This window comes from Melanotaenia boesemani, chromosome 14 (assembly GCF_017639745.1).
Source record: "Melanotaenia boesemani isolate fMelBoe1 chromosome 14, fMelBoe1.pri, whole genome shotgun sequence".
Lineage (NCBI taxonomy): Eukaryota > Metazoa > Chordata > Actinopteri > Atheriniformes > Melanotaeniidae > Melanotaenia > Melanotaenia boesemani.
In genome coordinates this window covers 33,132,374-33,157,273 of record NC_055695.1, presented here as the reverse complement: position 1 = coordinate 33,157,273, position 24,900 = coordinate 33,132,374, and the positions used below count along the sequence as shown (strand labels likewise).

General features: G+C 41.3%; 1 protein-coding gene and 1 long non-coding RNA gene across 3 annotated transcripts in view; one reads left to right on the top strand and one right to left on the bottom strand.

Moving 5' to 3' along the window:
* Positions 1-24,900, bottom strand: part of LOC121652648 (inactive N-acetylated-alpha-linked acidic dipeptidase-like protein 2) — a 613,163-nt gene that overhangs the window by 128,800 nt on the left and 459,463 nt on the right. For both annotated transcript variants that reach the window (XM_042005529.1, XM_042005530.1), the window contains one exon: positions 18,662-18,808. In XM_042005529.1, the coding sequence (XP_041861463.1) occupies positions 18,662-18,808 (147 nt within the window). The remainder of the gene's footprint in view (positions 1-18,661; positions 18,809-24,900) is intronic.
* On the top strand, positions 7,657-23,858 carry LOC121652652. Its single transcript, XR_006012664.1, has 3 exons — positions 7,657-7,666; positions 11,536-11,540; positions 23,780-23,858. It is a non-coding gene; the product is annotated as an uncharacterized LOC121652652 (long non-coding RNA).

The following is a 24,900-nucleotide window of genomic DNA, read 5'->3' as shown; positions in this document are numbered from 1 at the left end:
ATGTTCTCTTACTGCTCTCCAAGTAAACTTCCAGGTACAGATCAAGATCAGCAGAGCCACAAAATCGTGCTGCATAACCGCGAGATGAGAAAGTAAAATCTTATCAAAGTAACAGATCTACTGTAGTATGAACAATGCCACCAAATAATAAATAAAATAAATAAAATAAATATATAAAGTTACCACCACCTTAATAAAGAAAAAATGTTTTAAATATACTCTAATTATAATTATAATTGATCAATAATGTTTTGGTGTCCAAAATAGTTTTTGCTGCTGCATGCCTCACAGCAATAAGAAGGGATTGAGGTGGTGAGAAAGTAAGTACGTAAATGCAAACAAGACACCTGGTAAATAAAGACACGGAGGAAGCAGACTTACCGCCGCGTGCACAACCCCGCTCTGCCACGGACAAAGTTTAATATCAAATACGAAGGAACCCGGTTAGCTGTTCATTGCACATAAAAATACAGACATCCCCCTGCAGTCATCCCAGGCCGTTGTGGTCGAAGCTTCTCGTGGAGGATGTAACAAGCTTTAGGAGTTACTGAGTAGTTGTTTTTCTCTGTGATGGAGGGGTGACCAATCCAGGGTCTACCCTGCCTTTCACCTCATAGCAGCTGGAGTTGGCTGCCATCAGACTGAACATGTATCTCAGTTTGTGAATTACTGATGTTAACACCCCATCATCTCACTTTGTCTCCAAATGTCTTACCTCCATTCTGATTCTCAGCATGTATTACCTCTAGACTATACAGACTAAATTATTCATTCTCTAACCTTCACTTTTTCCTGTCTTCAAAGTGGATGAAACTATTTCAGTTGGAATGTGTCACACACATCCACACTGGAGGTTTCAGCTTGAGTGACTTCTCCCTGGTACGATCAGAAGCAGGAAAAGCTGTTTTGGTCTGGCAGCTGTGTGGGGAGAGTAAGATGTAATTGTAATATCCTTCTATCACTCCTCATCAGCTTCAGACTTCCGGACACTTGGAGGCTCTGACAGGTAGCCACTGCTACTCAACAAGACTCAAATTTTCTGGCCAAGACATGCAGGATGAGGAATAGCAAAATGCTGAAAACGGATGCAATAAAATGGTTGAGAGAACCAATACCACATCTACCTAATGAGAACCTGTGTGATGAAACTACTGTCAGGTTTCCTCTATGTAATATGCTTACTAATGTCTGGTTAATGTGTGTTGAATTTTGTTTATTGGAAAGGAAGTTGTGGGGATGTTTAATCTGAGGATGTGAAGAGTCAGCCACTATTTTCAGCAGTTTGAGCAGCATCTTTCCTGGACAATCACCAAAGTTATCCCCAGCACAAAACCAGAACCAGAGGTATCCTCAGCACAAAACCAGAACCAGAGGGATCCTCAGCACAAAACCAGAACCAGAGGTATCCTCAGCACAAAACCAGAACCAGAGTTATCCCCAGTACAGAACCAGAACCAGAGGTATCCCCAGCACAAAACCAGAACCAGAGTTATCCCCAGCACAAAACCAGAACCAGAGGTATCCTCAGCACAAAACCAGAACCAGAGTTATCCCCAGCACAAAACCAGAACCAGAGGTATCCTCAGCACAAAACTAGAACCAGAGTTATCCCCAGCACAAAACCAGAACCAGAGTTATCCCCAGCACAAAACCAGAACCAGAGGTATCCTCAGCACAAAACTAGAACCAGAGTTATCCCCACCACAAAACCAGAACCAGAGCCAAAATTAAAAGGAAATACAGAAATATAAAAATCTCTCAATAAACAAACTGATGTGCCCATAAATTATACTAAAAATTTAACAAGTTTTTTCATTACGAAATCTATAAAACATGACACAAATTTAAATTTCTTTTGTCATGTACAACTGTTTAACTCAGTATTAAAATTTCATTTTCAATTCAGTTTATTTATTTATTGTGTGATTTTTTCCCCTCCTTTATTGTTATGCCTATATTTATTTCTGTATTATTTTCCTTTGACATTTTCTTATTCCCAAAACTATTTGTCTATTTTATTTTCATCTGACATTTTATTTATTTATTGAAATTGTTTTATTCACCGTCATATTTACGGCCTCATTATTTCCAGTCTTGCACTTTCTTCCTCTATTTAATTTTCCAAGTTTATTCATTTCTCTGTCTCATGTTTGGACTTGTCTGCATTTGTGCTTCGTTATGTAAATGAGGGGGCGTGTCCTTGTGGCAGATCTTCATCTATTGGTCAGTCAACACTGAGCAGGTCACAGGTTGTTAGTGCAGCCTCAGCTGTGCAGCCTGCCTGGCTGTACAGGACCTTCAGCCTGTTGCTCTTTTAGCTGAAATATCACACGATCACTGATGACTGTTTCCTGTTTGCTGTGGATCAGTAACTGAGAGGCTGTTCCAGCTGCAGAGCTGCACAACTAACAGGCTGAAGGTTCTGGGGAAGTTGGCTGTGATGCTCAGAGAACGTTGCCTGGATCGATGACATGAAAACTTGAAAACGTCTTCTGAAAGTTGCAGCTAAAATTCAAAGGACCTTCCCTGAAACACCTGCAGCCGCTGCTCCTGGAGACAAACATGCTCCTCTCGGACTGTGGAGCATAGAACCATGTGAAAACATATTCTCACATTAAGAACTTGAACTTTGTCTGCTTATGATTATTTACGGGATTTTTACCTGCATCCGCCCACTGTGAGAAAACTTCTGCAAATCCTTGACAATAAATAAAAAAGCCATTATGAAAGGACAAGACCCCCATGCAACAGCCCCAAACACCCCAGATCACTGTGATTTCCCAGCAGCTGGTGGATGGAGCATGTTTTATCTTAGCTACTCTAGTTAATTCTATTCCAAGTGACAGAAGAACACATTATTCTTTCTCAGGTCTATTTACTCAGAGTTTGGGAAAGTGTTGACATTCAAATACAAAGAAACACTTTCCTCTACAGGAGTGATGCAGTTGATAAAGATAAAGAAGCATCCTGGGGTTCCAAAGGATTTTTATGTTGTTAAAGTGCAGCATGAAACCACAGCTTGTTTCTTAGGCTGTCTAAGCCATATTTCAGTACATTGCAGCATTTCATTTTTGCTCTAGTTTTTGGGGAAGAGGAAAGCTGAAAAAAGCATTTGAGAAAAATGTCCCTCTGTACACTGACAGAAGTTATTCAGCTCAATAAAACAAAAATCCAGTTTTTGTCCCTTGTCCACCCATCTGCCCATTTATGTGACAGAATTTAGGGTCTACTATAGGTCCACACACAGCACTACAGTTTCTTTTCTCTTTCAAGTCTAGTCTCTCATTCTCGCTTCCAACCTGAAAACATTGAAATAAACTGAACTTTAAACCAGTTAAAAACTCTGGATGTGGACGATGTTTTTTATCCTGTGAGACTGAACTTGAAATTAGTTTATGAGAAGCATGAACTTGCACACTCCAAAAAGCTTGAGAACCCCTGGTCTAGCATAAAAGAAACACCACACAGACACACTAACAAAGTTAAAATGTTGGCTGCCACTAGTCAGAGTCTTGAAACCAATTTGCAAAAGCAGCCTTTGTCCTACTTTTGTGGAGGACTATAATTATCTGCAGAGATCGGAAGGAATAGCCTCCAGTCTAAACAAAATAGTCTAGATCTAGCTCTCTGACTCAGTATGTCTCTGTCCCTACCTGAACCTGAAGGTTGCTTATACCACGGAGCTGCAAAGTCGAAGCTGAGGAGATGTCAGATATTCATCTCACACCTCAGTCTTCCTCCAGATCCCCAAAGCCATGCTTCTGCCCGATGACACATGTCAGAGATGACTCCCCCGCATAGCACCAACAGCACAGAATTTTCTTCTTCCAGATACTTTTACACAGCCGAGAGGAAAGATAGACTGAAGGAGGAGTTTTAAATGCTTTGCACTACTTCACATCCAATGATTAACATGTTATGAAGCCTAACAGGCCTCACAACATCATTTTGTTCCACAGAAACATAAGCTGTGGCCAGTTATTGTGCACAAAAAAAGTTTGATTTGGAAATCTATCAAACAGAAGTTTTAATGAATATATCAGTGATACTTTGGGCAATGAAAAGCAGTCGTGCAAACTTAAAAGGACAAACTTAAGAAATTATTTCCAGAGGATGATCACACAACGTGGGAAGCTTCACGATCACAAAGAGGAGAAAAGTGTCACTGAATAAGAAACGAAACAGATGTTCTACCAGAAGAAATGTTCAAGAGGGAACACTTCTACTGTCCGAAACATCTGGTGGTTTCACAACACATTACCAGCACAAAAACTCTGCTCTGCATGCAGGGATGAATGGAGACAAGTACAAACACAGTGCATCAACAATAACGTGCATTCTGAAACACTGTAAAGCATGCAGAAGTTGCTCCAGTAGGTGCCCAGGCGGCTGATGCCATGCACATACTTAAAATTCACCTCAACATTTTCTGTGCAGGTCTGCTGTTTCTGTACCTCCCAGGTTTCTGCCTTCAGGAAGTTGGCAGGCTTATGGAATCTACAGACTGTCTATGCCATCAGTGCAAAGTAAAATATGCAGCTTGTTTCTGTTTTATAAACATGAAAATATTGTGGAAAGGCATGAATTAGATATATATTTAAAAAAAAGTCCCCTCGCCCTCCGTGGGCGGTCTCTCATCCATCCAAGCTCGGGTCCTCTACTGGAGGCCTGGGAGCTTGAGGGTTCTGCGCAGTATCTTTGCTGTCCCTAGGACTGCACTCTTCTGGACTGAGATGTCTGAGGTTTGTCCTGGGATCTGCTGTAGCCACTCTTCCAGTTTGGGGGTTACTGCCCCGAGTGCTCCGAGGACCACGGGCACCACTGTTGCCTTCACTTCCCAGGCCTTCTCAAGTTCTTCTTTCAGGCCTTGGTATTTCTCCAGTTTCTCATGTTCCTTTTTCCTGATGTTACAATCGCTTGGTATTGCAATGTCAACCACAACGGCTTTCTTCTGCTGTTTGTCCATCACCACAATGTCCGGCTGGTTTGCCATTACCATTTTGTCGGTCTGGATCTGGAAGTCCCACAGGATCTTAGCTCGGTTATTTTCTACCACCTTCGGAGGTGTTTCCCACCTTGACCTCGGGGCTTCCAGTCTGTACTCCACACAGATGTTCCTGTACACTATACCAGCCACTTGGTTATGACGCTCCTTGTAAGCTTTCCCTGCCAGCATCTTACACCCTGCAGTTGTGTGCTGGATTGTCTCAGGGGCCTCTTTGCACAGTCTATACCTGGGGTCTTGTCTTGTATGGTAGATCTGGGCCTCTATTGCTCTGGTGCTCAAGACCTGCTCCTGTGCAGCTATGATCAGGGCCTCTGTGCTCTCTTTCAGTCCAGCCCCTTCTAGCCACTGGCAGGATTTCTCAATATCAGCCACTTCAGTTATCTGTCGGTGGTACATCCCATGGAGGGGCTTTTCCTCCCATGACGGTTCCTCCATCACCACATGATCTGTTTTCCACTGCCTCAGACATTCACCGAGCACTTCGTCCGTTGAGGCCATCTTCCTGATGTATTCAAGGATGTTGGATGTTTTATCCTGGATAGTGGTTCTGACACTCACTAGTCCTCTGCCTCCTTTCTTGCGCTTAGTGTACAGACTCAGGGTGCTGGATTTGGAGTGGAACCCTCCATGCATGGTCAGGAGCTTTCATGTTTTCACATCTGAGGTCGGAATCTCTTCCTTTGGCCAGCTTATTATTCCCGCAGGGACAACCGGCAGGGCATAGCTGTTAATTGCCCGGACCTTGTTCTTGCCATTGAGCTGACCTCTTAGGACTTGCCTTACTCGTTGGAGGTATTTGGCTGGGGCTGCTTTTCTTGTGGCCTGTTCAAGGCTGCCATTTGCTTGTGGGATTCCAAGGTACTTGTAGCTGTCCTCAATGTCTGCTATTCTGCCGTCTGAGTGAGAGACCTCTTCTGTGTGGCCTACCTTCCCTCTCTTTGTCACCATCCGTCCACACTTCTCAAGCCCGAATGACATTCCGATGTCATTCCTGTAGATCCTGGTTGTGTGGATCATTGAGTCAATGTCTCGCTCGCTCTTGGCATACAGCTTAATGTCATCCATGTAGAGGAGGTGACTGATGGTGGACCCATTCCTGAGTCAGTATTCATAGCCAGTCTTGGTGATTATTTGGCTGAGGAGGTTCAGACCTATGCAGAACAGCACAGGGGACAGGGCATCTCCTTGGTATTTGCCACATTTGATGAACACTTGTGCAATTGGCTTGCAGTTGGCCTCAAGGGTGATCTTCCACTGCCGCATTGAGTTTGCAATGAAGGGTTTTAGAGTCCTGTTGATGTTATACATTTCCAAGCATTCCATGGTCCATGTGTGTGGCATTGATACATAGGCTTTCTTGTAATCAATCCAGGCAGTGCACAGATTGGTATTCCTGGTTCTGCAGTCCCGAGCGACTGTTCTATCTGGTGTTTTGCTCCTCTGGTATTTTTTACCAATGCCCTTCAGTGCTGGGCTCATGTATTGATCCATGTGCCCACTTATCTTAGCTGCTATGATGCCTGACATGTGCTTCCATGTGGTGGGGAGACAGGTTATTGGCCGATAGTTGGATGGAACTGTTCCCTTCAGGGGATCCTGCTGGATCAGGATTGTCCGGCCTTTAGTTAGCCATTCAGGGTGGGTCCCATCCTTAAGCAGCTGGGTCATTTGTGCTGCCAGGTGCTCATGGAGTGCAGTTAGCTATATAGGTGTAGAAAATAAATATTTGGCCAATAGCAAAAGTTCAGCTCAGTACTTTGTAATGTAACTTGGGTTGGCAGTGACAGAGGTTTGCACATACTAGCTGTGATGTTTTGGGGCTGTCACTGGGCAACATGGACGTTTAACTCCCTCCACAGATTTTCAATGGGGTTGAGGTCTGGAGACTGGCTAGGTCACTCCAGGACGTTGAAATGCTTCTTCCGGAGTCACTCCTTAGTTGCCCGGCCGGTGTGTTGGGATCATTGTCATGCTCGAAGACCCAGCCACGTTTCATCTTCATTGCTCTCACTGATGGAAGGATGTTTTTGCCTCAAAATCTCACGATACATGGCCCCATTCATCCTGTCTTCAATACAGATCAGTCGTCCTGTCCCCTTTGGAGAAAAGCCACCCCAAAGCATGATGTTTCCACCTCCGTGCTTCACAGTGGGTGTCGTGTTCTTGGGATGCAACTCAGCATTCTTCCTTCCCTTAAACACGGCGAGTGGAGTTTATACCAAAAAGTTCTATTTTGGTCTCATCTGACCACATGACATTCTTCCAGTCCTCCTCTGGATCATCCAAATGGTCACTGGAAAACTTTAGATGGGCCTGGACATGTGCTGGCTGAAACAGGGGGACCCTTCGGGCGATGGAGGATTTTAATCCATCACGGCGTAGTGTGTTACTAAGCGTAACCTGTGTGACTGTGGTCCCAGCTCTCTTCAGGTCATGAACCAGTTCCCCCCGTGTAGTTCTGGACTGACTCCTCACCATTCTCAAGATCATTTGTACCCCACGAGGTCAGATCTTGCATGGGGCCCCAGATTGTCAGTGATCTTGTGTTTCGTCCATTTTCTAATAATTGGCCCAACAGTTGATTTCTTCTCACTGAGCTGCTTGCCTGTTGTAGACCGGCTCATCCCAGCCTTGTGTAGGTCTACAGATTTGTCCCTGGTGTCATGGGACAGTTCTCTGGTCCTGTCATGGTGGAGATTGGAGTCTGACTTACAGATAACGACTTCAAACAGGTGGCATTAATACAGGTAATGAATGGAAGATAGAAGAGCTTCTTAAAGAAGAGTTAACAGTTCTTGCTTGTTGTACGCGCCAAATACTTATTTTACACAAGAATTTACAAATAAAGTGTTTAAAAATCAGACAATGTGATTTCCTGGATTTTTTTTCACATTCTGTCAGACCAGAAATAGTTTCAGAAAAACCTAAAAAGCATTGGCATCCTGCTAAAAAGAATCTTTTGAAAGGTGGAGAAGTCTGAGAGATCAAAATTAATTTCAAGACAGATGCAGAGCTGGCAAAGTTTTATTCTCGACAGGTAAACACCAGAATTTTGCTTAAATTAACTGAAAATTTTATCTTGATTTACAAAAATTTTGTCTAGTTTATTTCTCGGCACCCATTAAATGAATTTGTGTGACTGTATGGATGTATTAGTGGAGTAAATTGGTGGCCTGTTAGTTTACAACAACAAATGTAATGCTGTTTGGGCCAAGTGTGTTTGTCCTTAAAAACTTATGAAATTACTATCAAATTAATTTATTAAGTGAGAATAAGGAAAAACTGCAGGTGCGTGGCATTTATTGATTAATGTAGCTTTTGTTTACACTCTATTTTATGCTAACGTAAATTAGCACGTGAAATTAGCACTAGCATTGCTCATCATCATGATGTTTGCTGGCGCTACATTCTCCGTTCTACGCTAGCTGTGTTTTTCTCTTTCGATTGCAGTTCTGATTTGAAACACCAGGTGTCAATGCTACTAATTTTGCCTTTCAGCAACCTCTAAGAAACCCTGTGTGGGATGCTGTACAACAAACGATGGTGCAGATGCTTATACAGATGCTTCTTACCCACATTTATCCAGACGACCTGCAGTTGCAGCAAGTCACTCACCCACAAACTCAAAGAAGCACCCTCTACTAATTCTGTGGATCTTGTGATAGCTTACCTCAGCTAGGCCCAAGTCTAGTCATGCAGTTGTGGAAGACCTGTCCACTAGTGATCAGATCGTTAGTGGAAGACCTGTCCACTAGTGATTAGATCGTTAGTGGAAGACCTGTCTACTAGTGATCAGATCAGACTTAAATCCCATCTTTTGTTTTTGCACTATGACACATTGATACTAAAACACGCTCAGGTTCCATTGTTCTAAACCAAACAAGAAAAAAACGAGTACCTACAACGACCCGAAGGGATTACACACACAACACACCTGATTTTTACTCTTCCTAAAAATGTGCTCTTCACCATGACAACGCTGAATATGTTAATGGTGGGGTGGCTAAAGAAGGCCACCATCTGTGCTCAGTGTGTGGGAGGATGTGACTCATGCAGGATTTGCTGAAACACATACTGGGTAAAAACTTTAAAATATAACATCTGTAATGACAGAATGGAAGGATAAGAAGATATGTCATCATTAGAAGGAAAAAGGGAGAAGAACATACAAGTTTAGTGAATATTTTGGTGGAGATAACAGATTAATGTAGCTTGTTTCTCTCCACAGATAAAAGCCAGATTTATTCAGTTCCACTCTGCTGATTCCAGAGCTGCACCGAGCTAACCGGAGGTTCATCCATTTACTAATGGATTCAAAATATACTGGTTACAAAATATAATCAATGTACTGACTTTTTGGAAGGGGAAAAGGCCAGAGGAGGAGATAACTCCTTATTATTAATTAATGATATCCTGCAAAAAAACGGGAGCCAGATATCATTTTAAAAATGTTTTCTCTTTCATTGGATGAAATGAAAGAATTATTATTATTATTATTATTATTATTATTATTATCCTGTTATACTTGTGTTGAAAGAGCTCTTGTGTCTGTCTCATTGTCAGCGGTTGATCCGTGAACTTCCACAAACTTCATGGATGAGTCAATCTATCTATCTATCTATCTATCTATCTATCTATCTATCTATCTATCTATCTATCTATCTATCTATCTATCTATCTATCTATCTATCTATCTATCCACAACAGTGGAGGTGAGCAAGCTAACAGATGGCAAAAAGCACAGATAAATAAATAAATAAATTACAATAAATCATCAGGTAAAAATCCTCCCTGGAAATATCTTGGTGCAAAACTAAAAAGTAAATCATGTCTTCTGGAAAAGGGAGGATTACATACCACGGGCCAGGCACAGCCAGCAGAAGTCTATGATGAGACTGACTGGCCTACACTCCCTACAAAACAAAGGACCTCTTCTACCCCTCTACATGGTAGGAAACAGGACTGGACAACCCAGACTGGGGAGGTTAACAACAAAACTCCAAAGCGCCTGAATGTGGAACTACAGAACAGATTTGCTCCACTATCAGATGACGTGGGATCTTCATTGGATGACCATCTACCCCAGGACTGCGAGGTGAGGACTAAAAGCAGGTCAGAAAGGAAAAGTCCTCAGGGAAAGCTAAAGGCTGGGCCTGAAACTCTGATTATTGGTGATTCTACTGTAAATGATGTTCAGTGGATGTGTGGAAAGAACACCAAAGTCCTTTGCTTTCCTAAAGTTCTGATCAGTGACAAGCAGGAGAGAATTCTGAAAGCCGTGGCTGATTACCCAGATGTGAGAAACATGGTTCTACATACAGGATGACATGTGTCCAAGCAAAAATCTGAGGTTCTGAAGCAAGACTTTACTGGACTGTTAAACACAGCGAGCTCTCTGAAAGCAGCTGTTTTTATCAGTGGACCTGTGCTCCCCATCAGAAGAGGAGAGGAAAGATTCAGTAGATTACTGGCACAAAATAGTTGGCTTATTTCGGCATGTGATTACAACAAACTGCATTTTATTAATAATTTTTACATCTTTTGGGAACGCAGACATCTTTAAAAGGCAAATAGATATGAACAAGTCAGGTATGAATCTTTTCACCTCCAACCTTTTCCACTTCCTGCGTCATCCCTCTGCATTCAGTGCCAAGACTGAGATACAAAAGGAGTTATCTCATAAGATAGACCAAACAAAATCCAGTGGAAACCCAGAGGAGGAGCTGCATCTGTCCTCACTCTGCCTTGAAAAATAGAGTTATCAGTGAAGGCAAGAGGATGGAGCTTTATTTGCCCGCAATCCACTCAACAGCACCAAAAAACCAGGATGGCGATGCTTCGCCCCACCAAACCCCAAACAGGTCATTGTTGCCCAGACAAGCTGGATCCCTGTTTATTAGAAGGTTCAAAAAATATCTGTACTGTTTGGTAACAGAAAGAGAAAAGTAGCTCGGTCAGAACACAGAGAGCTGCTTTCTAAAATGTTTCTGAGTAGTGTTAACATACCCTGTGAGCCACAGCGTGTGCCTAAACATGGGGTAAACAAGTCTACACCATCCAGTAGCTTTATTAAATGTTAGGTCATTAGCAGGGAAAACATTTTTAATTAATGATTTTGTCACTGAACATACCTGTGATTTTATGTTTTTAAAAGAAACTTGGTTAGGCCAGAATAACAGAGCAGCTGCTCTTATAGAATTAACCCCTCCCAACTTTAGTTTTATCAGTGAGGCCAGACTGAACAGGAGAGGAGGGGGGGTTGCAGTTTTATTTAATGAATCATTTCAATGTAAGCAGTTATGTTTTGGAAATTTTACTTCGTTTGAATATGTGGCTCTTCAGCTAAAAGCTAAAAATAGATCAGTGTTTCTGAATATATACTGCCCACCAGGGTACTACGCAGGATTTCATGATGAGTTTAATGAACTGCTATTTTAATCTGTGTAGACTGTGACTGTGTAATTATTGTTGGTGATTTTTAACATCCATGTAGACAACCCTCAGGATAAGGGGACTAAAGACCTGAGTAACAGTCTGGACAACTTTGGGCGGACTCAGCATATAACAGGGGCCACACACACTAAAGGACACACTCTAGATTTACTGATCTCAAAGGGTTTGAACTTTTCTAAAGTTACTGTGTGTGATGTGGGCCTATCTGATCATTACTGTGTTTTCTTTGAGAGTACGATTCCTGTTCACACAAATTTCTCAGCAGAGGTGCATAACTAAAAACACGACTGGGATGTTTAACCAGGTCTTCTCTTTAACACCTGCCCTATCAGGGGGTTCAGCCAATGAGCTTGTCACTAGTTTTAATGCTAAAATGTTAAGTATTATGGATACCATTGCTCCTATTAATGTGAAAGTTGTCTCTGGAAAGAAAAAAGTCTCCAGGGAGAAATTCCACACTGGTAAAGCATGGAAAAAGAAAATGTCGGAAAGCCGAGCGCAGATGGAGAAAAACAAATCTACAGGTTCATTATGACATGTATAAAGAGAAACTTCACTCTTATAATCTACAACTGAGGAATGCAAGAAAGTCCTATTTCTCTGACGGTATTAGCAAAAACTGTCATAAAGCTCGGATCCGTTTCGCTGTTGTTGACAGGTTAACAAACCCTCCTGTGTCAACAGCACCTGAACTTTATTCCACCAAGGCCTGCAATGAGTTCGCCAAATTCTTCACAGAAAAAATCCAAAATATCAGACAAGCAGTTGGTTTATCAACAGCAGGTTCAACAGACATACTGTGTCCATTGAAAACCAGTTTAAGCACCATGACACAGTTTAATCCCATTAAAAGCAAAGATCTGAGAGAAATCTTACGTCAGCTGAACCCCTCCTCTTGCTGCTTGGACATCCTGTCCACAGGTTTCTTCAAAAAGGTTTCAAAGACTCTGGAGCCAGATCTGTTACAGATTGTTAACTTATCTTTAATTTCGGGCGTCTTCCCAGAACTTTTAAAAACAGCTGTAATCAAACGGCTGCTAAAAAGAGACAATATAGACATGACACAAATGAGCAACTACAGGCTGATTTCAAATCTTCCTTTTCTAAGTAAGATAATCGAAAAAGCTGTTTTTCATCAGCTAAACAACTTTTTAACACAAACAACTGCTACGATGTCTTCCAGTCAGGTTTTAGACGGCACCACAGCACTGAGATGCTCTGACCAAAGTTATTAATGACATATGTTTGAATACAGACGATGGTGTAGCGTAATGCCTCGATATTAATATAGACCTCGGCGGTAGAAATTAATATCAAACCAATGAAAATTATGACTGTGATTTTTCTCGAATTGGGGCACCACTCTTCTGTATAATCATTGAATAATGCACGGTCCAGAAGAGAAAACCGTGAGCAGGGTTGCAATAAAATTGATTTTAATTCAGTCTAACTCTCATATCTGAAGTGACGAATTCAATGTCTGAAGGGACCTTGATTCCATCCAAAATTAACCACGGAAACGATTCTAACTTTCAAAATGTAACAATTTACCATCAATAATCAATTAACAGCAAGGATAAATCAATGTCAGAAATTATGAAATGATCAACATCGCTTTAGAGACACTGCCGGCCTTCTGTTGCGCCGGGAGGGTAAACCAGCTTAAAAGACAGTAGAAAGAAAGCAACACAATGAAATAAACAAGGGTAAAAAGACAATCAAATTAAATCAGGGATTATAAAGAAATTGATATCTGTATCTTACGCAGTTTGGAATATGGGAAAATAAACTAACTAATGAGTAACCTTTAATTCTAGTCGGAACCTAGTGAAGTAGACGGGAATTTAGGAAGACAATTTAGAATAGTCAATTGAATTAAAGGAATGACTAAATAAATTTTGGAGTGGAGAGTGAATAAAACTCAACGTTTCAAAGACACCAGCTAGACCCAGTAGGAGGCTCGGTTCGGTCTTACTTGGAGCAGGCGGTAGGGCCTACAAGCGGGGTTCGGGTACGGTGTCAAGGTGGAAGTATCCCTGATGTCGTCTGGTACCCGGCAGAAGACAGCCCGTCAGCAATGGTTTGTATCAGCTTCCAAGACGAACCGGGTTGATTCCCACGCTCCACTGGCACAGCGGTGGCAATTAGCTGGTGTGGTTCCAGAGGCTTGGAACAGTAATCAGAGCCTTGTTGTTGGAATTGTCCACAATTGAGCGTTATGGATCAGAACGCTTCTGGCGGAGATTGGCTCTGAAAAACTGAACTTTGGGCTGACTTCCCCAAAGTTCTTCTCAAAAAGGAAAACAATCAAAAATGCAACAAGTTAGAATATCTCTCGCGCTGGATACAAAAGTTGTATATCTTGGTTGCGTAGCAACGGGTTTGGCTGCTTTGAGCAAAAATGATTAAAAACATTAACGAATAACACTAACAAAAGACAAAACGAAGTTGAACGTTCTAAGACTTATTCCATGGATTTGTTTCTCGTACAGATCAGTTTAATAGGTACCTATTCTTTTCTCCTTCTTCTTAACTCGTTCTCCTGTAAACTCTTTTCTTAACTCCCAATTGAAATCTCTGAGTTTCTGGTAATATTCTCTGGCTAAGGCGGGGTTTGGCGTAGTTAGGCCAATCGCAGTGTCGAATATTGGCGCGGTTGAACTTAATTTACATACAAAGGCCTAGACGCTTAATAACTGTGGATGTAAGAATAAACTTATTTTCCCATATGCCAGTTCAAACAGAAAGTACACTTATAGAACACATTTCATAAAACAGATGAATATCCTGTTTGAGAGATAAACACACACAACTTCCAGTTATTACAGGCGGTTAATTATCCATGAGATATAAACAGATTTATACCATTTCATCAATAAAACGCAGATATACTTGGGCAATCCGTTACCTGTAAATGAAGTTCACATTTACAATCACACACTATCAGTTCTGTTATGGATATTTATGGATAAAAGTTTCTGTAAACTGTTTTAAAGTTTGGTTTGGGATCCCGATAGCAAACCTTCAAACGGCCAGCAGGAGGGGATGTTGATCCGTGGCAAGAATCCCTTGAATTGTAACTTTGTGACCGTACATCGCAGAGAATCCATTCAAAGTTACCATTTGTACTTTCCTAAGATGTGGGATCATTTTAAACATGCATTATTACACAAATTCAATCATTAAAGGCAATTTGAAGACTATAGGTTAAACAGTCCTGTAAGAAAAGGGTTGTTATTTCTGACACTTATTGACAAAGTCCATCTGTGGAAAGAATGTGGTCTGGCGTCTTAAGGTCCATCTCAGGTTGATTTACATGTGCGAATGTCTGGGGAAGAGGGCCTTAAATGTTGTTAATCACCTAAAGGTTTGAGATGTTTCCTGGTACGGCTGACACTCGGCCCTGAATTAACTCAGCTTAAGAGTGTTTCTTCTTTTTGAAGTTAATGTGTTAGAGTTTTCAGGTCAGATGGCCAATCAAGTCTCCTCTGAATGCAAAGTTACTGTAGACTGGGAACTCAGTGTTAGGTCAACAATTGTCCATCTGGTGGTGAACAGGAATTTCCTCTGGGTCATAAAACATGTAGATAGGAAGAGCAGACTCTGGATGATACCAAAGTCTTGGGGCCTAATGCTACAATGGAAAAATGTCAATCTTAGTCTTACTGGACCTCAGTGCTGCCTTTGATACAGTTGACCACAATATATTACTTAAACGACTGGAGAACTGGGTGGGCCTCTCTGGCACTGCACTACTCTGGTTTAAATCTTATTTAGAGAATAGAAAGTACTTTATATCAATAGGTAATTTTACATCTGAGCAGATAAGAATTACATGTGGAGTTCCCCAAGGTTCCATCCTGGGGCCTCTTCTGTTTAACATCGACATGCTCCCACTGGCACAGGTCATGAGGAAAAACAACATTAGTTACCATAGCTACGCAGATGACACTCAGATACATATTACAATGTCACCAGGAGACCGAGGCCCCGTACAGGCTCTTGGTAAATGCATTGAGGAGATTAATGACTGGATGTGTCTAAACTTTCTTCAGTTAAACAAAAACAAAACTGAGGTGATGGTTTTTGGAGCCAAAGAGAAACGATTAAAGGTCACCACAGAGCTTCAGTCTATACACCTAAAAACCACCAACCAGGCCAGAAATCTGGGTGCAGTGATGGACTCAGACCTAAAAACCACCAACCAGGCCAGAAATCTGGGTGTAGTGATGGACTCAGACCTAAAAACCACCAACCAGGCCAGAAATCTGGGTGTAGTGATGGACTCAGACCTAAAAACCACCAACCAGGCCAGAAATCTGGGTGTACGGATGGACTCAGACCTAAAAACCACCAACCAGGCCAGAAATCTGGGTGTACGGATGGACTCAGACCTTAACTTTGAAAAACACATTAAGGGAATTACAAAGTCAGCCTACTATCAGCTTAAGAACATATCAAGAGTAAAAGATCTGATGTCTCAGCAGGACCTGGAAAAACTAGTCCAGCTTCTATCTTTAGTCAGCTTGATTATTGTAACAGAGTTTTTACAGGTTCTACCTAAAACATCAGTCAGACACCTGCAGCTGATCCAGAACTCTGCTGCTCCAGTCCTCACTAAAACCAAGAAAGTGGACCACATCAGTCCAGCTCTGAGGTCTTTACACTGGCCGCCGGTCCGTCAGAGGATAGACCTTAAAGTTCTGCTGCTGGTCTAGAAAGCTCTGAATGGTTTAGGGCCAACATACATCAGAGACCTCTTGACCCAGTATGAACCTACCAGAACCCTCAGGTCATCTGGATCCAGTTTCTTATCAGTTCCAGAGTCAAAACCAGACATGGAGAAGCTGCATTCAGCTTCTATGCTCCACATGTCTGGAATAAACTCCCAGAAAGCCTCAGATCAGCTGAAACACTCAGTTTATTTAAATTAAGACCCACCGGTTCTCTGCTGTTGTATTTCACTAGTTTTTATTTTGAAATCCAGATCTGCATTTGGTTCTTTTACGCTGACATTTTAACTTTATCTCTTTATCTGAGCTTTTTCTTGCTGTTTTTATGTAACCAATGTTATCTTTTTTAATCTTTGTTTTTCTAATGCACTTGTATGTTTTTTCCTTCCCCTGCACCTTGCTGTAATGTTTTTATGTTTTGTGTAAAACACTTTGAATAATCTTGTACATGAAATGTGCTATACAAATAAATTTGCCTTATATATATATATATATATATATATATATATATTGAGTGAGAGAGAGAGAGAGAGAGAGAGAGAGAGAGCAACTGATTATAATGATAGCTCGTGGTCTTCATCATCATCATCTTCAGTTGGCTGGTTAATCAGGCAACAAGGGAATTTAATAACAGGCTATTTTACAGGTCTTTGCAGGTTGAGCCTGAAATGTCTTTAAAGATCGTTAATGTTCTTTTTTAATAGCAGTCAAAGAAAATCTTCACTAGTGATGCAACCTTTTGGACGGCAATGCGGTAGCATCATCATCTTTTTTTTCACCATGAACAGCCAGTTTTTCTTGTCTTCTGGAAAAGTAATTGTTAGTTTCCCATATAAGGCCGTCTCACCTTAAACAGGCATTCATGTAGAAGGTAGGATGTGTAGAGTAGGTTAATTTGAATAATGCTGGTCAAGATAAAGGTTTATTTTTCTCTGACCTGTCTTAATTCTCCTGTTTGTCTTTCTTAGTTTCCTCAAAAACAAAGCTTAGTTTAGTCCAGTAGTTGAAAAGCTGTGTTAATATATGAGTCCGGGACGAACTTTTATGCATCTGTATCTTTGGGGCCTTTGTGTTTCCTTTTAAATGAGCCCAGCGCTGCAATTTTCACCTTGTTTTCAGGTTGCTAAGCAGCCTTGAGGGTGGATAAACATCATAAGGAACTCTTGCCGTAATTAAGTTGAAAACTAAACCAGAAGTTCCAGATTTGGGTGGCTGACTTTATTGGGGCTTATTCTCTAAATTTCTGCTCCAAGGCAGAACAACAAACACCAATACTGCATCTTTAATGGAAGTAAATAGGGGCATGCATAATTTGTAAGATCTGCGATGTGTTTGTGGCTTGTACAGACTGATAATGTGGGTTTGAAACTGATCTTCACTTCTAAAATGACACTATAAAGACCCAGTCATGCTCAACGCAGAAGACGGCTATGCAGACGGACAGTTTGTCTGTCCTCTGCGTCGGTTCCGTTTGTAATTTGGTCCATTTTCAGGGAGCTTAGCTATCCATCACTTGTCGCAGTAAATGGAGCAATACCACTGGCAATCGTAGGGGCAGTGCTGAGCAGAAAAGCTGACATGTGACCAGCAAAAAAAGCAAACCGGAAGGCACAGAAAGGGAAAAAAAGCAGAGGAAGAACGAAGATAAGAACAACTGTAAAAATTGTGCGAGCTTTGTTTCAGAACTCTGAACTCAGCACTGCTGGTGATGTATGACAACGTTTGAAACGGACGTCGTTATTTACTTACATAAACGGGCCTTTGGCCTTATAGGCTGCAGATGGGTGCTTCATCCCCAACGTACCACATGGTGACTAATAGCATTTGTCAGAAACTGTGTTCTTCTGTTTTTATTCTGTTGCTAAAACATGAGCGACGCCACTTTTCTTCCAAACATACACAGAATAATGACAGGAATGTGTTGTTATAGAAAGTAACTGAAGAGCATCAGAAGGGAAGAACTACTCTTTTTGTGATGGTCTTGTATGCTTCAGACTAAAATACATGTGTTATTCTTATCTGGAACCACACCTGAGAAAATGTCTGTGGCAATGTGAAGTAAAATAGAAATACTACAAGTGTGAGATTAGAGGAGAACCTGCAGAAGGCAAAGAAGCAGACATTAAGTTGTCTGGCTGTTTGGCTTTTCTTTTTCCTCCTGTTGTTGAAACTCTCTCCGTTTGTCTTCCAGACACTCGCTCTAAGACTTAACACGATAAACATTGCTAGACTTTACATCATAGGTCTCCAGATAGTCCCCACCATGATTAACTTTTTCTCCATCTCATCTCACTGTGCAAAAAAAAAATGTTGTAGATTGAATTGTTAACCTTTCGGGGGAGAAATAAAAAACACTTCAGAAGCTGAAGACATTTTATCATGGATAAGCAGAGATGTGTTCATCAAAAGCTACCAGTTACTCTGGCAAGTGGAAAAGAAAACAGCAGAAGCACTGGTTTAGCTGTACCTCCTCTACTTTAGTCTGCTCAAAGGCGAACTCCATGGTGGGCACAGCCAGTTCATTGGCGAAGAAACTCACGTCTCCGGGCAACTGCAAGGAGCTGACGTTGGGTCCTGGGCAGTTCCCTCCACGGATGCAACTCAGCAACTGCCTCTAATAAGGATGAGGAGAGATGCGGAAGTCAGGGGAGAAGTTCTTCAGTGGAAAGAGACAGAGAGAGAAAAACAACTAAAACAAACACACTGTAAAATCTAACTTGTTGGTTTTACTCAAATTCATTGCCTTAAGTTTTCATTAATTCGGGTGAGTTTAGTGAACAGAAATGACTTCAGTTTGTAGTTAAATAAACCTGATAAATGGGAGTTTGCTGTGAGTTCATGATGTTGTGAAAGAAAATTTATAAATTCCTCAGAACTTAGAAGAGAAACTTCATAAAATCTCTTTTTTTTCCAACCAAATGATAGTCTGTGTTGGTGTGGATGTGGGACGAACTGATGCCCCTGAATGCAGCAGGAAATTGGTGAGTCACCAACATTACCTATAAATCCTTCATCTTCATCTTCATCATCATCATCACTCTCACAGCCAAACTGTTTTAATGTTGAAAACATTTTGTCTAAACACTGAAACTCTGGTGGAAGGAGGATTATTGCTGATATGAGGTCAACATGGAAACCAGAACATGTTTTCCTGAGAACTGGTTTCCTCCCAGCAGGAGAACTGGAGCTGGAGATCATCAAGGAGACATGAGATGATGTTTCCTTCCTTCTTTTTAACATTTTATCAGTCCTAAATAACTTATTGATATTAATCAGAACAATGAAAAATACAAAAATAAAAGAAAACTAAAGAAGAAACTTTGAGCCATTTACTTCATGTGACTGATAAGCGGACATGTTTATTTCTATTTCTAATTTTTTTTTCTTTTACCTCCTACTGAAATCACAAAACTTTCTTTGTCATTTACATTATTTATCAACCAAATAAATAAATTACTTTGAAAAAGTACTGGGTAATTTCTACTATTATTAAGCTCCCAAAGTAAAAGTAAAGTATAAGTGTAAAATTGCATAGAATGAACTGCCTCTAGTTTGTTGTTAACAGAAGTCAACATTACTGTACAAAGGTTAAACAAATTTGCCTTTCACACAAAAGAAAAATGAACAAGTAAATGTTAAAAACAAGTCAGACATTTATAAATGAAGGACTCCTGCAGGCCTGGATCAGCTGTATCACACAACAGATTGTGTCTAAAGCTGTTGTGGAAATTTTTCATGAAACCATCAGTAAGAAATAAATCCATAAAACACAAGTGTGCCAATCCCTGTGAATTTCTCAGCCAGTCCCTGTGAGCATAGCACACATGGACAGTTGATGCATGAAAACAGTTGTGAAAGTAGTAGTAGTAGTAGTAGACACTAACTTTCACCTCAATCTAAACTAACCTTCAGCTACAGCCAGGCTTGAATCTCCACAGTCTAAACAAAGCATGTCATGAACTACTGTCTGTATAACTGGCACATATATATAAAGTATAAACTTAGCATTAATGAATCATCTCATTTATGTCAATGTAGATGAAGATGATCAGAATATGAATTTTCCAAACAGCTGCAAACTCAACTGAAGAGATATCTGAAATTTAACTTAAATCCTTTAACCATCAGAGACTCAGGGTAGTAACTGATGAGCGTTAAGGTGATATTTGGTCAGTGGATTTCGTCCAGATTTGTCAGGAACAAGTGTAAAATGTAGTAAATCCAGTAAAGTACTGAGAGAGTGTGGGGTGAGGCGAGGCTGCTGTTGTGGCTAATTGCTCAGTCCATGCTTTTGTCACAGTTCAGCAGCACTAACATGTGGTTTGTTGGTGGGCTGAATGCTTTCTGTTATTACTAATTGAAAGAGCAGCACAGCTGGTGTAACAGAAAGTGTTGAGAGAAGAGTGGGTGATGGAAGCAAACAGACTGCAACAGTCAATCAGCTGAAGGCTTATCTCTACTGTCCACATCCTCTGAGCCCGCCTCATGTTCTTCTGTCACATTGCATTTAATTAGAGTTTCCTTTTATCGAGGTCTGTCAAAGGGGGAGAGCGCTGGTGTCCAATCATTGAAATCACTGTCCCTGACACATTGTTGTCAATCTTTTCCATTTTTTTTTCTTTTGAAGGCTGCTGCTCTCTGAACAGTACACAGCTGCTGAAACACCTTCACACTGAATGAATGTCGGTAAGTGATATCCCTAACCTCCACTCACACTGCAAATCCACTTTAATCTGACGTTTTTCCATTTGATCCACAAATAGACCAGAAGGACAAAAAATGTGCATGAATATCAACATTTACGATGAGTAAAACATTACCTTCTCACATCTGAACGAGGAAGATGAAAGGCAGGTTACTTCAAGTGTTCAACTCAGTAGTTAACCGTGGTAATAACTGAAAGCAGCTCATTAATGTATAGAAGACAGAACAAACATGGTTCAATATAAAAACAAACAAACAAACAGAACTGAATTTTATAGATCTGAAAAAAAATGTTTTTGTCTTTTTTTGTGTGCTGTGTTAACATACACCAATTACTTAACATAATATAACCAACATCTGAATGACCCCTTGGCCCTAATGGGTCTGATTTACTAAAACAAGTGCAAACATAGCGGCACACACAAAAACATGTTGCGGTTGATTTATTAACCGGGCGCACTGAGGATTTCTCACAAAATAATGAAATAAAACAAAATAATGCGTCTAATCCATTTAGTGTATTTGCCCTTTATGTATACACGACATGCCATAAAGCACAAAGTATTGGAAGGAGCAGATGCAAATAGATCAAACATGCACACGCAATGTGATTTACCAAACATTAAACTTGATGCACTGGCTGATTTTGTAACTACAGTATATTTTACACATTTGAAAGGCAGGTGCAAACTTTACACACAAACAGCTGCAGTTATTGTGGTGAGGAGGAGGCACAGACACCTCAAAGGCAACAGAGAAACCACATCTTTGCCACGTGTGTAAATATTTTTGGAACGCTAGAGGCACAGATTATTGAAACATATGGCTGTGTTGAATGCAGGATGGGCTGCTGGCATTGGGAACCCTCACCACCGCCCCCACCCCATCTTCCATCACTCTGAAGGGCACCGACCAGCTGCAGAGTGTACGCTGCAATGGGCACCTCATGCGTAATGAAAGCGGCCACAGGAGGCACGTTTATTTGATCAATATGTCTTGGGCTGAAAGTTGTAATTCGTCAATAAAAACAATTTTTTTTCTTACATACCACTCTGGAATCAGCTCTAGTAATCCAGTCATCTGCTCATCACAGTAAGTCAGCTGCACCAGTTGCTAAATACTGGTCAGAGGCATCTCCTGTGCCGCCCCCACCTGTCTTACTTGCTGAGGTTTTACTATAAGCAGGTTGTTTTGTAACGGCTCTTTGTCTCATCTGCTGTTCTGGTGGTTTTGCCAACTTCATTTACTGTTTAGCAAATACTCTTCCATGTTGAAGTCATTCTGGAGATGTTTCGATTTCTTTGCTGGAACAATATTTTTATTTGCCTCATCCACTAAAATCTGTATCTCCATTGGGTCAAATTTAATTTTGTGTTCATGATCTTCCTGCTCAGCTTCTAAACTCTCCGAGGCAAAACCATATCCTCATTTATAAAGATTTATATAACTCCAGACAGATTCTGATAAATAGAAACGTAACGTTCACAGAAATCAACGTAATTACAGATCCAGAAGGGAGATTCATCATAGTAAAAGTATCTATTCAAAATATGAAGTTATGCTTAGCTAACTTATATGGCCCATATGTTGACGATCCCTCCTTCTTTCACTCTTTCTTCAAATCACTTTCTGAACACGCAGATAGCACACTGATCACAGGAGAGGATTTTAATATGGTTCTGAGCTCAGCTGATAGATTTAATAACGCTGGAAACCATCGAAACTGGCAATCCACAAACACTGTTAAACAATATATGGAGGATTTTGGACTTTGGGATATATGGTGGTCTTATCACCCTAATATCAGAGAGTACACCTTCTTTTCCTCAGTTCACCATTCATACTCTAGGCTAGATTGTTTTCTGGTTATCAGCTCTTTGGTGAGTGAAATTTCAGAGACACAGATTCACCCTATCACTATCAGCGACCATGCACCAGCCTCCTTCACTTTGAGGAACACGAGAATCAGTCCACCGACTAAAATCACTCAGATATCTGCACACAGTGCACAGGTAACACAGCAGATGATTACTTACACTCTTTATGGCTCTGTGCACCTGTCCAAAAGTTCTGGAATAAGGTTTGTGAGGATTTATCAGATGTAGCATTCCTGCATGTCCTCAACTTTGTTTACTGGGTGACGTAAGTGACATCAATATAGACACTAACAAAGCACACATGGTTCTCACGGCCTTATGTATTGCAAAGAAAACTATTCTAGTGAACTGGAAGTCTAAAAACAATCTCAATATTAACCAGTACAGAAATCTCTTGTTTGATCACATCAGTCTAGAGCAGGGGTCTCCAACTCCGGTCCTTGTGAGCTACTTTCCTGCAGGTTTTAGATGTCTCCTACTACAACACACCTCTGCTGATTAGTCACATCACGTAGTGGGAAGGGGTGCTGGGGTCTTGTCGTTCCTTGGGGGTCAGGGCTGGGGCTGGGTGGAGGACCTTGGGGGCCTATCGGCCCTGGGCATTTGTCTGGGTCGGTGGTCGGGTGGGTCATTGTGGGGGAGACTGTGTGTCCGACCGGATCCGGGGCCTTGGTGGCCTAGGGGCTGGTGCTCCCTAGGGGTGGGCCAGGGGGCAGCCAGGACGTCCGGGTTGCTGTGGTTGAGCCCCTTTTAACCCAACATGTATGGGTGGAGCTAGAGAAGTGGCACTGGCCACCTCTGAAATCTGACTGGACACCCCAGGTGGCACCTCAGGTGATTGACAGGTCACTGCAGGAGTAGGACAGAAATATCTTTCTAGACCTGAATGGATGACCAGTATTATTACACCAGGTTGAAGTTAATGTAGTTTACTAATTATGCATCCTTTAAAAAATATTGACATGTGGCTGCAGATTTCTGGAAGACATTTCATGCCTGTGCAGGTACAGTTACTAATGTTATGTAAGGCTATTACCCTGATGTTAGCATGAAGCTACATAGCAGTGCTAATGTAGTTCTATGCTACCACCAGATTTGTTTTAAGATAATGTGGGGAAACCAGGTTATATTTAGTTTCCAGTAAGAGTATTAAGGGACTAAAGGGCCCGATATGCCAAGTCTGTCAGGCCGGCCACGCCCCCCACCTCTCCATGACGCATGGCACAGACAAGGCTTGAGGCGAAATCTAAGCCTGTTTTTTAACTAAGATTGGGCGGATTGATCCAAATATCGATAGTATTTATAGAAAGGCTAGTACCTGTATCATTCGATAATCATGACATAACTGTAACTGTAAATGATGTTATTTAATTATTAGCACAGATCAATCATACCACGTACCACATATCAGTCAAGTCTGAATACCACTCTTCCTGTAACTGATGCCAATGTTTGTTTGTTTTTTTGTTTTTTTTAATAAAACAGACCAATAAAACAACAGACACTATAAACAACAGCAAATTATGATTTACTAATATGTACATCTATTAAGTAAAAGCTGCACGGTGGTGTGGTAGTTAGCACCGCAGCCTGACAGCAAGAAGGTCACTGGTTCGAGCTTCAGCTGGGGGGAGGTTCGAAAATGGGGGGCGTGGCCTTTCTGTGTGGAGTTTGCATGTTCTCCCCTTGTATGCGTGGGTTCCTTCTGGCTTCCTCCCACCATCCAAAGACATGCATGTTAGGTTAATTGGTGACTCTAAATTCTCCCTAGGAGTGAGTGAGTGTGTGAGTGGTTGTCTGTCTCTTTCTGTGTTGGCCCTGCGATGGATTGGTGACTTGTTCAGGATGTACCTGCCTCTCACCTGCTAAATGCTGGGTTAGGCTCCAGCTTACCCGTAATGGACTAAGTGATTCCAATAATGAATAAATAAATGAATATTAAGTTAAATGTGTCATTGACACAGTTTGCATTCTGGCTGTTGGCATTTTATTTCCCTTGACTTTTGAAAAAATAGTTCTAAGGCCCTTTCATAAAGAAATACCCCCAAAGGTGATGCTGGTACCTGACCAGAGCTTTCTTCCTTGGTTGCCTTCTGCTTTTTCCAAAAGTATTCTAACAGACTCA